This window comes from Harmonia axyridis, chromosome 5 (genome assembly GCF_914767665.1).
Source record: "Harmonia axyridis chromosome 5, icHarAxyr1.1, whole genome shotgun sequence".
Taxonomy (NCBI): Eukaryota; Metazoa; Arthropoda; class Insecta; order Coleoptera; family Coccinellidae; genus Harmonia; species Harmonia axyridis.
The window spans coordinates 13,792,124-13,809,276 of NC_059505.1; the positions used below are offsets into that span (position 1 = coordinate 13,792,124).

Sequence of the window (17,153 nt, forward strand, 5' to 3'; positions counted from 1 at the left end):
AGCTATCTGTGTATATGGAACTTCATGTAGCTCATCTAAGTTCTGAACTGATAGGCCTGAAATAGAACATCAGTTCCAATGAGGATATGGAAAACGCCTCTGCTCACTTCACATCATGTCCGAAGAGAGCATTTGAAAACAGTTGTCCATTCAGGAAGAAAACGATCTCCGGAGACGTCCCCTGGTGGAATAATCATCTTGAGAACCTCAAGAAAACTGCTAGAAAAGCCTTCAATAAGGCCAAGCGAGAAGTAGCTTGAATGCCTACAGACTGGCCCTGGCCAACTACAACAAAGAGGTCAGGAAAGCCAAAAGGCAGTCCTGGAGAAGTTTCTGCGAGGGAATAGATAAAACAGCCCCAGCAGCTCGACTTCAAAAAGTACTATCTAAGGATCACTCCAACCCAATTGGCCAAATAAAGAAACCCAAGGGGGGGAATTTACGAATGATCATTGAGAGAGCCTGATAGCTCTACTAGAGACTCATTTTCCTGGCTCCAAGTAGTTTACCACTGAAGCTGGGGAAGTATAGGTACAACCCCACCAGGCGGGATTCTCAGAAAGCTGGTAGACTATTCACACCAGAAAGAATTGAATGGGCGATAATGAGCTTTCAGCCCTTCAAATCAGTAGGCATGGATGGTAGGTATCTTTCCAGCCATGCTTCAGAAAGGTGTTGAAGTCCTTATGGCCCCGATAACTGAGGTCTTTAAGGCCAGCTTTACAAGGGGTTATATTCCGAAATCATGGAGGGAGGCGAGGGTAGTATTCATACCCAAAGAGGGTCGAAAGGGCTCCCCGGAGCTTAAATTCTATCGACCCATATGCCTCACCTCTTTTCTCCTGAAGACCATGGAGAAAATAACAGATAATAATATAAGGGGAAGTTTAAAGCTCCACAACAAATAGTTTGTCTATAGGGCGGGCAGATCTACTGTAGACGCCCTTCATTATCTCCTCAGAAAGGTGGAAGGCACCCTCACCGTAAAAGAGATTATGCTTGCAATATTTGGAGATATCGGAGGGGCCTTTAATAATACCCTACATGCCTCCATATGCAATGCAGCCAAAAGGAAAGGGATAGAACCCTGCACTGTTAAGTGGATATCAGCTATGTTGAAAGGACGGACCGTTACAGCCTATCTGGGAGAAGTCGAAGTGACCATGCTGACGTGCAGGAGATGCCCTCAGGGACGGGTTCTATCACCCTTGCTGTGGATCTTGGTCATGGATGGCCACCTGGAGAGGCTTACAGCAGGTGGCTTCAACGTCCAGGCTTACGCCGACGACATAGTGGTGACTGTTAGAGGCAAGCATGAGGGCTCATGATGTAGTTGAATGCAACTTGTCTCAGAATTATTAAAAACTGGTCCGTTCACTAGAAGAAGGAATCTCGACCTCAGAGCTCCGGTCCTAAATGGCCAGACTCTGCACTCCTCTAGTGAGTGCAAATATCTAGGTGTTATCCTGACCAGTAAACTGAACTGGGGGAAACATATAGATAAGACTCTTTCCAGAGCCACGGCGGCTATGTGGGCATGCAAAAGACTTTTTGGAAAGCCATGGGGAGTGAAACCGAAAATGGTACTGTGGTTATACACAGCGGTGGTACGCCCTATTGTCACCTATGCGTCTCTAGCATGGTGGACAAAAACCGAGGAGGCCACCACACGCAGCCGGTTGCAGAAACTGCAAAGGCTGGCATGCATTGGTGTCACAGGAGCTATACGCACAGCAGCGCTGGGGGTCATACTGGACTTGGCTCCCTTATATTTACATGTGAGGAAATGAAGCCTGCTGGAAGCAATAAGAATTTTCCTTAATGGAAAGCTCCTACCTGGAAACTGGGTTGGACATATGAGGATATTGAATCAATTAGGTTCAAACCTCTTGGCAAAACCATCGGATGTTATGCCAACCACTTTCGATTTTGAAACGGTTATAAATGACCGTCCTAGTGCAATAAGTTTCGTAAATCGTTTGAACAAAAAGTCATCCACACGGTTCACCGATGGATCAAAATCAGAGGGAGGTATTGGCATTGGGATATATGGACCTAAACGGAAGATCTCTAAAGCAATGGGAAGTGAGCCTTCGATTCTACAGACCGAGATACTGGCTGTTTATGTATGCGCTCAGGAGTGTCTCAAAATGAACCTCAAGGGGGTGCATATCTACATCACCACGGACAGCCAAACCACGCTGAGATCCCTGGAATCGTGCAGCCAGGGGTCTCTGTTGACTTGGGAGTGCGGTAATACCATAAAGCAACTGGCCAGATTAAGTGACTCTACTATGGGTACCAGGGCACCGTGGGGTTGAAGGAAATGAAAAAGCTGATAAACTTGCAAAAAGTGCATCAAGGTTAACACCTGCTGGACCTGAGGCTTTCTGTGGGCTAGGAAAAGACCAATATAAAGCTGCGGTCCAGCTATGGGAGTTGAACAACAGGATAATCCATTGGACTAACACTCCTAGATTTGCTCAGGCAAAGAAATTCGTGACGATTTCACCTACCTACGCCAAAAAGCTCTTGAAGCTATCACGAGGCGAGCTTCGGGTGATGGTGGGACTGCTGACGGGGTACTGTCGGTACAAACATCATTTGTACCGTATGGGAAAGTCAGCAGATGAGATTTGCAGGCTCTGTGGATCAGAAGCAGAAAAAGCCGAACACATGGTATGCAAGTGTCCGGAGATGGCTGGCTTAAGAACCATTCATATGGGTGGGCCGGTCCTGGATACCAGAGAGGTAACGGTCAAGGCCCCTAAGGAGGTTGTCAGTTTTATTAACGACATTGACGACCTCCTTAGGTTTCCATGAATGAGAAGGGTAGAGAACGAAATATCTACATGGTCGCAGTTCCCGGAAGACTTACCGAACCGAAACGACCCCAGTTCAAATAATAATAAATAAATAGCTATCTGTATTTTTGTATATATAGAAGAGAATAGACGGTGAGAAAAATTATCATGTATTGATATACAATCCAAAATCAATACCAAAATCAAGATTACCAAGAGATATCTAATACATTATGTACATCATACAAACATTTTTTCTGCATATTCTTAGGGGAGAGATTTGAAAACTGAAACCATCTTCCAATAACATAGTTTTTTATTTTTCGCATGCCTTTAAAATTGAATTTCTTTTCATTCTATAAAAAATCATAACATGCATACAAGCGCGGTCCCAGGAGGGGTCAAGTGGGTCATGACCCCCCCAAAATGGAACCACCTAACCTAACACTTAATATGCGTTTCAAGCAGACAATGTACGAAATGGCCCCAGAACGGCGACCTGAAAATATTTTATGGGGAAAGATCATTGTCTCAAACCTCAACACGCAAATTTTCAGCACAAAATTATGATTAGTTTTCCATGAACGTCTAATAGGCCATCCCGGTGAAAAATATTGTTATTTCATCGTGTATATCAGGTGTGTGAATAAGTCTTTCTCGTTTTTTTTTCAAATTTTGAGCCTTTATTGTGAAAAAATGGTTACAAATGAATTATTGAAAGTATTGGCCATCGCTAGCTACAACTTTTCCCCATCTTTCTGGCAACATACGAATCCCGTTGCGAAAAAATTCGACCGGTTTGGCCTCTATCCAGTTTTCCACCCATTTTTTGGCTTCCTCGTAGGAATGGAAGTGCTGGTCAGCCAGGCCAGGCGTCATCGATCTGAAGAGATGGTAATCAGACGGAGCAATGTCTGGACTATACGGCGGGTGGGGTAGGACTTCCCATTTGAGCGTTTCTAAGTATGTTTTCACCGGCTGTGCAACATGTGGGCGAGCATTGTCATGTTGCAAAATAACTTTGTCGTGCCTGTCGGAGTATTGTGGCCGTTTTTCTCGCAGTGCGCGGCTCAAACGCATCAATTGTCGTCGATAGACCTCGCCTGTGATCCTTTCATTCGGTTTCAGAAGCTCATAGTAAACCACACCTAGCTGGTCCCACCATATACAGAGCATGAGCTTGGCGCCATGAATATTTGGCTTGGCCGTCGATGATGATGCATGGCCGGGTAGTCCCCATGATTTTCTTCGCTTCGGATTATCGTAACGGATCCACTTTTCATCGCCAGTCACGATACGATGCAGAAAACCCTTTCTTTTATGTCGCTGAAGCAGCTGTTCGCAAGTGAAAAAACGCCGTTCGACGTCTCTCAGCTTCAGTTCGTACGGCACCCAATTTCCTTGCTTTTGGATCATTCCCATGGCTTTCAAACGCTTGGAAATGGTTGTTCGGTCAACTCCCAATGCTTCAGCAAGTTCTTCTTGCGTTTGACACGAATCTTCATCAAGCAAAGTCACCAATTCTTGATCTTCAAAGATTTGCGGCAGCCCGGAACGCTCCTTGTCTTCCACGTCGAAATCGCCACTTTTGAAGCGTCGAAACCATCCGCGAACACTTGAATCATCGACACAACCTTCTCCATAAGCTTCCTGAAGCAACCGATGCGCCTCGGCAGCAGATTTCTTCAAATTGAACCAATAAAGTGAAACTTCCCGCAAATGACGTCGACTCGGCTCAAATTTCGACATTTTCACGATTTCAAAAATTTATGATGCGAAAAAATTTCAACTAATGTGTTAGTGTGGAATTGTTGACAGATGAATAAGCTTTGATTATGACATATGTAACCATTAAATACTCGCACAGTATTGGTGGCGCCATCTCTTACAAAAAACGGGAAAGACTTATTCACACACCTGATATTGTATACGGACAACCAGATAGACAAAATCGAATTCGCTGACGGATTCGTGCAGAATATTCATGTTATCCATAGAAAATTCAAAGAGAATATAAAAAACAAATACTTACTCGATATTTTTGGATTTTTTATAGTTTGCACATTATTTTTTTCCAATTAGGGACGCTGGAACACGTTCCCCCCTCTCATTCGGAAGTCTAGGAGGTAAGATACAATAATAGGATAAAAGTTCGGGTCGAATTTGAATTTATCCCAAGATTTTTTGACTGCAACTTGTCTACGAATATAAGACGGAACTATACAGGGTGTTTCCTAAACATGCGGCAAAAATTCAGGGGGTTGTTCCTTGGACTATTCTAAGAATATTTTGTCCTTTGATGATTTTTGAAAAACCTCTTTGTTTTGAAGATACAGGGCGAACAACATTTTTCATATTTTTAAAATTAATAATAGTTTAAATAAAAATGCGTACCGCACTGTGTTTACTAAGTAGGTACAATTTATTTTTAAATTTGTTCAACAACATTCCAATTAATAAAAACGGCCAGTTTTTTGACTAAAAATTGCTAATACATCACAAAACGAATTCAAATGAAAACCGTGTTTAATCTGTATTCCTTTACCATCTGCACTTATCAATTTTTAGTCAAAAAACTGGCCGTTTTTAGTAATTGGAATGTTGTTGAACAAATTTAAAAATAAATTGTACCTACTTAGTAAACACAGTGCGGTACGCATTTTTATTTAAACTATTATTAATTTTAAAAATATGAAAAATGTTGTTCGCCCTGTATCTTCGAAACAAAGAGGTTTTTCAAAAATCATCCAAGGACAAAACATGCTTAAAATAGTCCAAGGAACAACCCCCTGAATTTTTGCCGCATGTTTAGGAAACACCCTGAATGTGATAGCACAGGTAACCAATGTAAAGGTAATAGTTCCACTAATAATTCTCATAGAAATGTTAATCTGTGCATCAATTTCATGAACATGAGCACTATTATCCAAACAGAACAACAGTATTCAGCAGCAAAAAAAAACCAAGGCCAAAGCTGCCGTACGAAGACTACTGGCATCAGCAGCCTATGAAGAACCAGGTAATTTTTTAAGAATATTATTCCTCGACTTCAATTTCATACGAAAATTTTCCAAGTGGACCTTGAAATTCAACGAAGAAACAAGTTTAACTCTAAGATATTTAGGAGTATGATTATGATTCAAGATAGAATTATGGAAAGTTACTTTCAATTTTCTCTATATTTCTTGATTATTCAAATGAAAACAGGAAAGTTCTGTTTTGTTTGCATTAGGACATAAATTCCACTCGGCAAAATAATTTTCCCTAATACAGGGTGGTCCAGATTTTAGTTCAATAACTTTGGCGTTAGATAGAACAATTTTTTTCATTAAAAGTTCAAATTAACATATATCCTAACAAGCTTCGTTTTCGAGATACAGGGTGTTAAATTTGAAAAAAAAATATTTTTTTTTAGTTATAAATCTAGTATTTTTACATTCATTGTTTTGATTTTTAAGTATTGAAGTCTAGATAATGTAATGTTTCGAATTGGGTAAGTGTCTCCAGCCCAAATTATCCATTGGCGCAGATATAGGGGTAAGATGATTCTTTTCTTATTGAAAATCCATTGTTTTACTTTCGTTAAAACTATTTCATTTCCGAAATCAACAGAGCTTCTCTAGAAGAAAGGTATCGGATTTTTTTTCATATTTAGAATGTACCGAGGTTTTCACCAATTTCACCCCCTTTTTAACTTTGTTACTGAAAAAGGTACAAAAAAATGTTTTCTACAAAAGTTTCACGAAAGCGACAAGTGGTTTTCAAAATGATTTCAAGAAATGAAATATATACAGAGAGGACAACATATTGATTGTAACTTCATTTTCTCAAATGGGACACCCTGTATATTTTTCTATATTTGACTCACTCTTTTTCCCCTGATTTCGAATATATAACATATGTTTGGCCTATCTCTCTTATTCTGAGTATCACAGAGTTTAGAATTTTAAGACCCATCTGTCAAGCTAAGTATTTAGTTTTCAAGTGGAAGGCTACGATAATTCAATATGCTCTTTTTTGAGTTATCTCGTTGTCAACGATATATGACATACGTTTATCATTGAATGAAAATATTCATCGAATATGCACTACACAGAAGCGGAAAAATTTGAAATATTTTCACTTTATGTGAAGAACAATAAAAATAAGAAAGCTACAAGGAGAGAATATATGGAGTTGTATCCAAATCATCGAATTCCAATTTATAGTTAAAAACGTATGTCATATACAAGATAACTCAAAAAAGGGCATTTTGAGTTATCGCAGCCTACCACTTGAAAATTGATTACTGAGCATGCTAGGTGGTACTTAAAATTTGAAAATCTGTGGTACTCAGAATAGGAAAGATAGACCAAACATATATTCGAAGACAGGGGAAAAAGAACTAGTCAAATATAGAAAAAAATACAGGGTGTTCGACTGGAATAAATGAAGTTGCAATCAATATGTTGCCCATTCTGTATATATTTCGTTTTGTGAAATCATTTTAAAAAAACACTAGTCGATGTCGTGAAACTTTTGTGGAAAACATTTTTTTGAACCTGTTTTAGTAAAAAAGTTGAAGAGGGTGTCAAATTATGGTGAAAAACCCGGTACCATTTTCGTGATAATCGAGTAAAAAGCAAACACTATCCACGAAAATCTGCAAAAATTAATTTTTCCCATTAATTGTTGTAATGTTAAATTGTTTTTCGTTCTTTTTTTATTGTTATTTTTGATCAGCATTGTTGTGACCTCGTTGATATGTAGAAGTGAAAGAACATCACTTACAAGTAGCAACGCTACTTCTGTGATTTATGTTTATTTTCATAGTATGTAGATTTTGGGAATTGATGTCATTTTGAGAAATTTTGTTTTTTTTCTGAGAATAAACTATATTATTATTATTATTATTAATTACAAATGAAAGTACAAACATTGACTTAGTGTATTATAGGTAACGCTTTCAGATGGCACTATCCACGAAAATTTCAAAAATTAATTTTTCGATTTTTCCCACTAGTGATAAATAAAGTGAAGCTCTGTTGATTTAAGAAATGAAATAATTTTCTCGAAAAGAAGACAATGGTGTAAATTTTCAATAGGAAAACATTCATCGCACAAATATATCTACGCCATCGTATGATTTTGGCAGGAAACACTTCCTAATTCCCCAATTCGAAACATTACATTATCTACACTTCAATACCCATAAATTAAAACAATGAATGTAATAATACTGGAGTTACAAGTGAAGAGCATCCTGTATGGACCCACGCATTCGCCATTTTGCTTCCCGAAGTTCACAAAGACCTCAAACCAGATTAGTTTCAATGAGTGTTCAGCAAATTGTATTTTTTCAGATGATTCGAGTTGAACAGAACGAGGGTTCGGGAATTAACTAGGGGTGCAAACTCGAGCATAAAATCCAATCGGCAACTTACGCTCACCTAACGATTTTTCCCGAATGACAGATGCCACACGATACTCTGTACAATTTTCCATCAGTTGTACGCAGGATACTTGCCGAGTTTCACATCTTCACAATCGTAGGGATTTGTTTGATCATCGTTTTGATTTCTATGAAGAATGTTTTGAAGAATTTTCAACATACCACCTTCGATTTCAAATGGTAATGTAGTAGATTTCATAAGGTGTCTTATTGTTTTCATACATAATTCGTATTGTTTCTGAATAATTCATTTAGAAATCCCTGAGTTGAAGATGTAGGTTACAGAAGTTTTGTTTACAAAGCAACTCCAGAATTCATTGTGATGATATTAAGCCTGTATGGAATAATTGCCAAATCTATAGCATTTAACTTTTCATTCTGATTTATTTTCTTTTATCTATAATCATCAGAACTTTGCGATGATAAATATTGGATATATTCGATATAATTGGAGCACTTTTATTTTTTATTTACGGAAAAAGTATTCGATATCTATGAGGGAAGAAAATTCCCCTGAAATTTTCACTGTTTATAATTCGGAATGTATAGAATTAAAAAATTTATAGAAATTGAAAATTAAATTGAATTTGATTGAAGTCATCGTTTATTATTTTCTTTTTAGTCACAAATTATTTCAAAATGCATAAGAAGAATCGTATATATTTATTGATTGAATTTTTTACAAACACCATCTAGACAATAATTACATGTAAAAATAAATATTCGAACCCGAGCTCATTCTCTTCAAAATTCAAAGGAAAACTTAAAAAAGTCGAAAAAACTATAAGGATCTTCTAAATTTCATGATTATACAGGGTGATTCACCGGGGTGGACTATTAGACGTTTAGTGAAAACCAATCATAATTTTGTGCTGAAAATTTGCATATCAGGGTTTGCGACAATGATCTTCCTCCCTAAAATATTTTCAGACCTATACAACTTCCGGTTATATCAGAAACAGACAACCACTTTCTTATTTCAAATAGCACACCCAGTATATTATTTCATCATTAGAAAGCTTATTTGATGACAACTTTAGCAATATACCATACCTTGAGAATAAACTCAACTGTTCATGTGTTAATGAGATTTTTATGGAAAAAATGGTTGCTACAAGGACATTTTCAAAAATATTTTTGCAGAAATTTTTTTTCGAAAAAACCGTTTCAATTGTCGATTCTGTCAATATGTTGTATTATAAGACTGAATCAAATAATTATAAGTTCGTATATGTACAGGGTATAATTTATGAAATGTCAAATTTAATTTATCTATACATCTTCTTTAAGTTAGGTACTTCTCTGTTTTACGGGAGTCACAAACTACTCAACTGAGTTAGAAATTCTTAGTTCAAGTTTTTTATAGATAACTCGTAAAATTTTCATTTTAAGTATAGGATTTGCTTGAGTTACTTCCCCTCCTCTCTTCATACGTAGAATTGACTGAAAGAATAAAAAATATAGGTTGTAATTCGAAAATCTTGATTTTTTTATGAATTTGAGTTGTTAAAGTTCATGATCTTCCAATAACCATGCCTCAACATTTTTGGCCCAAACCGCAAACAGTCTTAAAATACTACGTATTGGTAGGATCGAAAATGAAGAAGGTTTTATCGAAAGAACCTTATTCTGCAGAAATATTTGAGAAATGTGAGTCCTCGTCGCATCTATTTTTTTTATAAAAATCTCATTAACTCATGAACAGTTGAGTTTATACCCAAGGTATGGCATTATGCTGAAATTGTCATCAAATAAGCTATCTAACGATGCAATAATATACTGGGTGCGCCGTTTGAAAAAATGAAGTAGTAGTCTGTTTTCGGTATAACCGGAAGCTGCGGAGGTCTCAAAATCATTTTCTCAAACTCCAGTGGTATGCAAATTTTCAGAAAAATTATGATTAGTTTTCCATAAACGTCTAATAGGCCATCGCGGTGAATCACTCTGTCAGGTGGTCAAGTTGCCGACAATTGTTTTTTAATTTGATTTTCTGGTTTTAAGCTTCTGAAATTAATCGATTATGACTCCGAGCTTTAAGAATGCGGTATAATAACCTATTTTGTAACCAATTTCATTCATGTAGCTCTAATACTTGTCGAGAATTGATTGAATGAATATTTATAAGAAAAATAATTCAAGCATAATATCGCATGAATGAACTAGTGTTCTAAAGCTCCTGACTACGTCACGTGATTTTCTTTTAATTATTTTGTGATATTTTGTTCGAATTATTTTCTTATAATTCTGATGATGCGACAAACACGAAATTTTGCATGAAGCTTAATATAATTAATTTATATTCATTTGCGAAATCTGAACGTGTTTCTTTCGAAAGAAAGCGAAAGTTATATTAGAAATGTTCTGTACTGAAGAATCAATTCACTTGCAGATTCATTCCGTAAAAATCCCTGACGTTGTAATGATAGATTTAAAAAAGCATCTTTTTTTAGACAGTTTGTTGTATTTCTTATCATTGCTCATGCCTATGAATCTGCAAAAGGGTGAATTTATCAGTACGGAACATTGCTAATAAAACTTTCTTCTGAGGAACACCCCGTATAACTTTTTTTATTTGACTATAAAATCTAAATCAGTGACTCTAACTCAATATTATTTGAGAACTTACCCGGCTAAAATTCGAAAATACAAATATTTTGGACACGTAACAAGCACCCAAAAAACGCATTTTGTTTAACAACTAGACAGACATGAACATTTTGGATGCATATCTGGTATTACCAAAATCTCACCAACCGTTTTCTACTTATAGTCCAGTCAATATGTGTTTTTCAGTGGAAAGTTTTGATTTCTTCGACTGAATATGTTTTTTTGGGTGTTAAATCCGATTCTGAGGTTTGCCACCAATATTTCGTGACGGAACATTGAAAAAAATGAAAAAAATAAAAGTAAAAAATTTCATTTTTTGGCGGTTTTTTTGTATAGAACTCGGAAAATATCAATTTTTCGTTCATGAACTCTCGAAATAAAACCAAAGTAAATAAATTGTTCTACAAATTTCTTCAAATGAGTTTTTGTCCGATCAACCGTTCTGGCTCAGATGATATTTGAAAATTAGCGTATTTTATCTATCTCTACAAAAACCACTTCTTCCACTCCAAAACTTTAACTATTAATGGCAATCAATAATCTCTTCTTCCTATCAATTCAGAAAGGTTCAAACTATGAAACTATCATCAGTTCAGAAAGAAGTATTTTCAAAATCATTTTTTAAAATTTAGTTTATTTCTTTATATTGATTTCAATGAATATATTCCGGAAATAATATCATCGTAGTATCGATACAATAGAGTATTCAAATTCAAATTTTTGTATAGGAAGGTTGATCATTCATAAAAAATTGATATTTTCCGAATTAGATGCAAAAAATGAAATTGTTTACCTTTCTTTGAATCTTTTTCAATGTCCCATCACGAATTTTTGAATAGAAACCTCAGATTCGGATTCAGCACCACAAAAAACATATAAAATCGAAGAAATAAAAACTACCTCAATAAGTGAGTTCTTGCAGAGACATAAAATTCCAATTTTTAAATGTATCGTCTGAGCCAGCCAGAACGGTTTATTTAACGAAAACCTTAATTGAACAAATTTGAAAATTTTATATAGTTATATTGTTTTTGTATAAAAATGTCATCCACGAAAAATTGATATTTTTCGAGTTATATGCAAAAACCTGCCTAAAAATGAATTCTTTTCAATGTTCCGTCACGAAATATTGATGGCAAACCTCAGATTCGAAATTAGCACCCCAAAAAACATATAAAATCGAAGAAATCAAAACTTTCCCGTGAGGACTCTTGTGATCACAAACTGACTGAACTATTAATTATTATCCGGAAAGGTTAACATGTTTCTAGATGAAATAATGAAAAAAAATCCGTTTCACACTAAGGAATCAACGTCTACCATTTGTTTCCAATCCAAAATTTAAATAAAAAAAAACAGATATACATATACCTTACGTGCTGAATATTCTCTTTAGTACATAAATATATTATTTCAAGATATGCTATCATTTTATAATTGATATTTTTGTTTCAGTAACTTCATGTCAAAATGAACAAACTATCCACCCCTGAAGGCAATGGTTTGGGTACTGACACTATCTCGCAGAAATCCTACAATGGTTTCCTAAGTTCTATAAACGATAACAAATGTATAGTAGCAAGTAATATTAATATTAAAGCATCAGTGGTTACAGTTTCTGGTGAAAAAACTAAAACTAGTGTAGCTGATGAAAAAGAACCATTCAAGAAAACATATATTCTTATAGTTACCTGCGTAGTTCCTGCATTACTTACTATTTGTGGAGTTGTGACTCTTGCCTTAGTATTCAATACCAGAAATTGTAGAAGTAAGTACCAAAATAATATTCATTCGTCTTGTGAGCAAAGTTAAAAATGTCATTTTGTTTTTTGTGAATTCGAAATTTTATGTACTTACACCTACCTATATATTATTTCCAGTTGGAATTTACCATTTAAGAACTTTGACTGATAAGTTCATCATTTAGACGTCGAAGATAACTGCAACAGTCCTACATAAAATTTCAATCTTATTGGTATCTCGGGTCCAATGTAGTGAAGTGTCGAAATCAATAACTCAAGATGTTGCGGAATCCGGAATAAAACACCAACAAGTCTAGAAAAATCCATTAATTTTCCAATAGATAGTTTTGATCACAGAACACTAAATATATAAGAAGTGCTAACGCCGTGCTAAATCAAGGCAACAATATGGGCGATATTTTGTCCGCCATCACTGAGTGTTTTACATGGCGGGAAAATTTGAATATGAAGGCATGGCAATTCATTGAAATTGTTGGAATATTTTTTGAATTTATTTTAGGTTATGCTGCTATGATTTCGAATTAAAACAAAAAATATCATTCAAAAGTTTTATTTATCAAAGTCAATTTACATATTTGCTTAAAATAGTAATTATTTATAAAAATCAATACATAATATACATTATATTGGGAGATTTACACTATACCTGACTAAAAAAAATACCTATTTATACCTACTTTATAAAATTATATCTGATGAACAACTGAATTGATACATTTCTGAAGCAATATTCAAATTTCTACACATACATGAAAGATAAAAATCTTCAGTTGGTCTGATCTATCTTCCTGCGTTACAGTGCTCATTTCGTAATTCACTTTAATTATCACAGGTCTTCTTTGGTACTTCATTTTCAGCTCATTTGGAGGTTGTAGGTGGATATGAAAAAAAGAGATAAATAGCGATCAATTATTAGGTAATTCATTTTAATTTGATATGATAATTCTGTATCACGTATATGGTTATTGTTAGAATCATTAATATTTTCCATACAAGAAACATTTGGGGAAGTTCTACAATCATAGGGCTGATGATTATAAATTTGATACTTCAGTAAATGCCGAGGAACAGAATTTAACTTCAATATAGTTGGTTTTGAAGGATTATTTTAATCACAAGTAAGGATCTCAGATATATTAGAACGTTGAAATACAATATGAGGAAAAACCCGGTCTTATTTTGTTCTAAATTTATTTTCTCATGGATTACCTGAGCTTACCTTACCTGAAACCTAAAACAGAACTTGTAATAAATAAGTGACAATAAAAACTAGTTTATCTGTTCATTGCTACCATACAAGAATTACAAATACAAACACAATTTATTGTTGGTTATAAAATCATATTGAAAAACTCGAACGCTGATTGGCTTATTATGAGAATAAAATTTTTACATCGTGATAAGTATGCATGATGTATACCGTGTATGCTGAGTGTTTGTGACGTCACATCTGTTGCCAATGCTAGCACTAGCGGTTTCACCCCCCTGGTTTTAATTATCAGTATCTGTGTAGTATGAGTCCGATCGGGTTCCACTAGATGGCGTTAGATTAAATTTCTACTACAAAATCTTTTATGACAGTTTTGTCAAAATCGACCCATGACTGGTGATGAAAAGTGGATCACTTACGACCACGTCAAGTGAAAACGGTCGTGGTCGAGCTGACAGAAGTGGTGGCCAAGCAAGGATTGGCGGCCAGAAAGGTTTTACCGTGTGTTTGGTGAGATTGACAGGGAATCATCTACTATGAGTTGCTTCTCTAAGGCACAACTGTTAACTCGGAACATTACTGTCCACAATTGGACCGTCTGAAGGAAGCTATCGCCCAGGATCAGCCATATTTGGCCAATAGGAAAGGAATTGTTTTCCCGACCCATGTTATAGGATGGTCATTTTTGTGTTTACCTCCAATTTAGGAACAAACGACATAGTCAATTCAAAACTGATGTCTTCACAAATAAATTTTTATTTCAATGAAACACATAACATGGTAAAACACAACATAGACAATTTTTCGATGTGAATAATTCAGTTTAGTTCTTTGATAACTGCAATATTGAAATGTTGTGACGAAAATGATACAAAAAAACCGAAAACACCGATTAAGTGACTACCGATGACAAATGCAAAAATCACAGATGGCAAAACAAAGGAGAATTCGATAAAGCGGGTAGATAAAGGAAAATTTCGTATCAATAAAAGTAATATAATAATAGTAATCTTGAAAGCGATAATAAACTCATAAACCGTAAAAGGGTCCGATTTTTTGCTGCGATTATTAGTTATTACCCCTAGCAGACCCCATTTCTACGTCCTTGGTTTTCGCCAAAAATAATGGATTTATCATATTTATCTACTGAACAATGATAAATATTCCCTTCTTTGTAGCCCTGTAAATAAATGATCGACGAACTTTACATCGCGCAATTATAGAAGGCAATTCATTATCAAAAATACATAATTTACACTCACTTCAAATGAAGGCGGATATTATAAATTATTACTTTTTCGACAAAATATACACCTAATAATTCCTAATTTCATCTCGTAATGAATGGAAAGTTCCTTCCAAATATAATTATCACGCCCTGCGAATATAAACATGTCTTACCTAATACCTAAATCCTCGAATTCATTGCCTGTGATGTTTTCATTCCTTTCTGAAGGGAATTCAGAACAGTAATTTTCGAATTGAAATTAACCTCTGTTCAATCTGACAGCGGAACCAGATTGGAATTGGCAGCGCTCATTTGCCCAACAATTTTTCAGGATGGAGAGGATGGAATCATTTAGAATCCAATGAAATTATCCGCTTTTCCTTATTCTACGCTCATTCGTCACCTCATCAAGGACGCTTTTATTATTGGTTAGAGTGAAACTCAGTTTGCTGATGAAATTGCGAAGACTTTGTATCTGGTGGCCCAAATTCGTTGTCTAGTGAGTGGATCTCAGAACCCCTTTGAGCAAAAAAAAAAGAGCCACATTTTCGGACTCGATTTTTGAGAGAATTTTTTTGGTGCAAACTGGAATATCATAAATTAAACTGTTTTCAAACTATGAGAGAAAATTGAAAGATAGCGTGAAATGAGAAGTTCTTATTAATTCTTCATTATTGGTGATTAAAACATGAAACAAAAACATCCTACAGGCATTTTTTAGTAGAATCCATTTGGTGACATCATTTATTTTTATTACCATTAGTTTTGAAGTTTTAATATTTCCAATATATGTATCTAACATAATATATAAATTTCTTATCAAACTATAAAAATCATCAAAAGCTTCAGTTTCACACGGAAATCGACCAAGTGCCTATCTATAATATTCTGTGAACTTCAGATAATTATGATAAAATATTTGGTAGCCACCAAGGATTTAACGTCGTTAGATATTTTTCTTTGGTCAAATTCAAAAATGTTGAAAAAATCTAACGGTGTTAAATCCGGATACCTTGGTGGCCACCGAATAGATATTTAAATATGCCTAAGTTCACAGATTATTATAGATAGGCCCTTGGTGGATTTGCCGTGTGGAACTGAAACTTTTGATGATGTTTATAGTTTGATAAGAAATATATAATATGTTATATATATATTGGTGATGAAAGCTTCCATAGTATGTTTGGATTGATATTGGTAGGTGGTGATGAGAACACACTATTTTTTCTTAATTTATTCTTTGACAAACGATTTCGGTTTTTTTTAATTCTAAAACCATCATCAGGCCAGCTGAAAAGTAGATACATATCTTATAATGCAAAGTTTATTAAAAAATGTGCGTGAATCAATCTCCCAAGTGAGAGTGTGCAATTTTTACTCGCCGTAAATAGAGGTAGTCTTCTATATTTATGTGTATATGTGTATTTTTCAATATTATTCGAAAAATTATTTTGTTTTTCAAAAAATGATCAGGTGGAGAAGTTAACTTTATTTCTTAAGACGCAATATTAAGCCGAAGAGGAAATTAGTTTGTTGAAAGTCAGTTCGGTTTGTCAGATGTCATTTGTCCAACATTATGGGATGTGGTCAGGAAAAATATCATCTTTATGAGGTCACCATCTCGAAGATTGAAATCTGAAATTTCGTTGATTGTGTTTTTTTTAATTTCAAATTATTCTAGTAATGTTAATTTGTGATAATATAATTTTCACAAATTAACATCACTAGAACAATTAGAAATTTTGAAAAATAAAAACAATCAATTCTTACTAAACTAAATTTCAGATTTCAATCTTCGAGACGAAAAATGAGACCATTACGATAATCCTAAGCGCAGAAAATCATTGGGATATCCCGGCCATTCTTCCACGTCGACGGCCGAACCGAATATTCACAATTTGAAGGTCATGCTCAGTATTTAGTGAGGCCAGCTCGGCGTAGTGTATTATGAGTTGTTCAAACCGACTGAATTAATCACAGGCGATCGTTATTGAACGCAATTAATGCGTTTGAGCAGAGAATTGAAAGGCAAACGGCCGTAATACAACGAGAGACATGATAAAGGGATTTACAGCATGACAATGCTCGACCCCATGTTGCGAAAGTGGTC

General features: G+C 35.2%; 1 protein-coding gene across 2 annotated transcripts in view; it reads left to right on the plus strand.

Moving 5' to 3' along the window:
• The first annotated feature begins 5,703 nt into the window (after positions 1–5,703).
• Positions 5,704–17,153, plus strand: part of LOC123680512 (neprilysin-1-like) — a 32,197-nt gene continuing 20,747 nt past the window's right edge. Inside the window, exons 1-3 of one of the 2 annotated variants that reach the window (XM_045618449.1) lie at positions 5,704–5,823; positions 8,147–8,415; positions 12,298–12,610. In XM_045618449.1, the coding sequence (XP_045474405.1) occupies positions 12,313–12,610 (298 nt within the window). In that variant the 5' untranslated portion in view covers positions 5,704–5,823; positions 8,147–8,415; positions 12,298–12,312. The remainder of the gene's footprint in view (positions 5,824–8,146; positions 8,416–12,297; positions 12,611–17,153) is intronic. The other variant, XM_045618448.1, reaches the window with a different exon arrangement.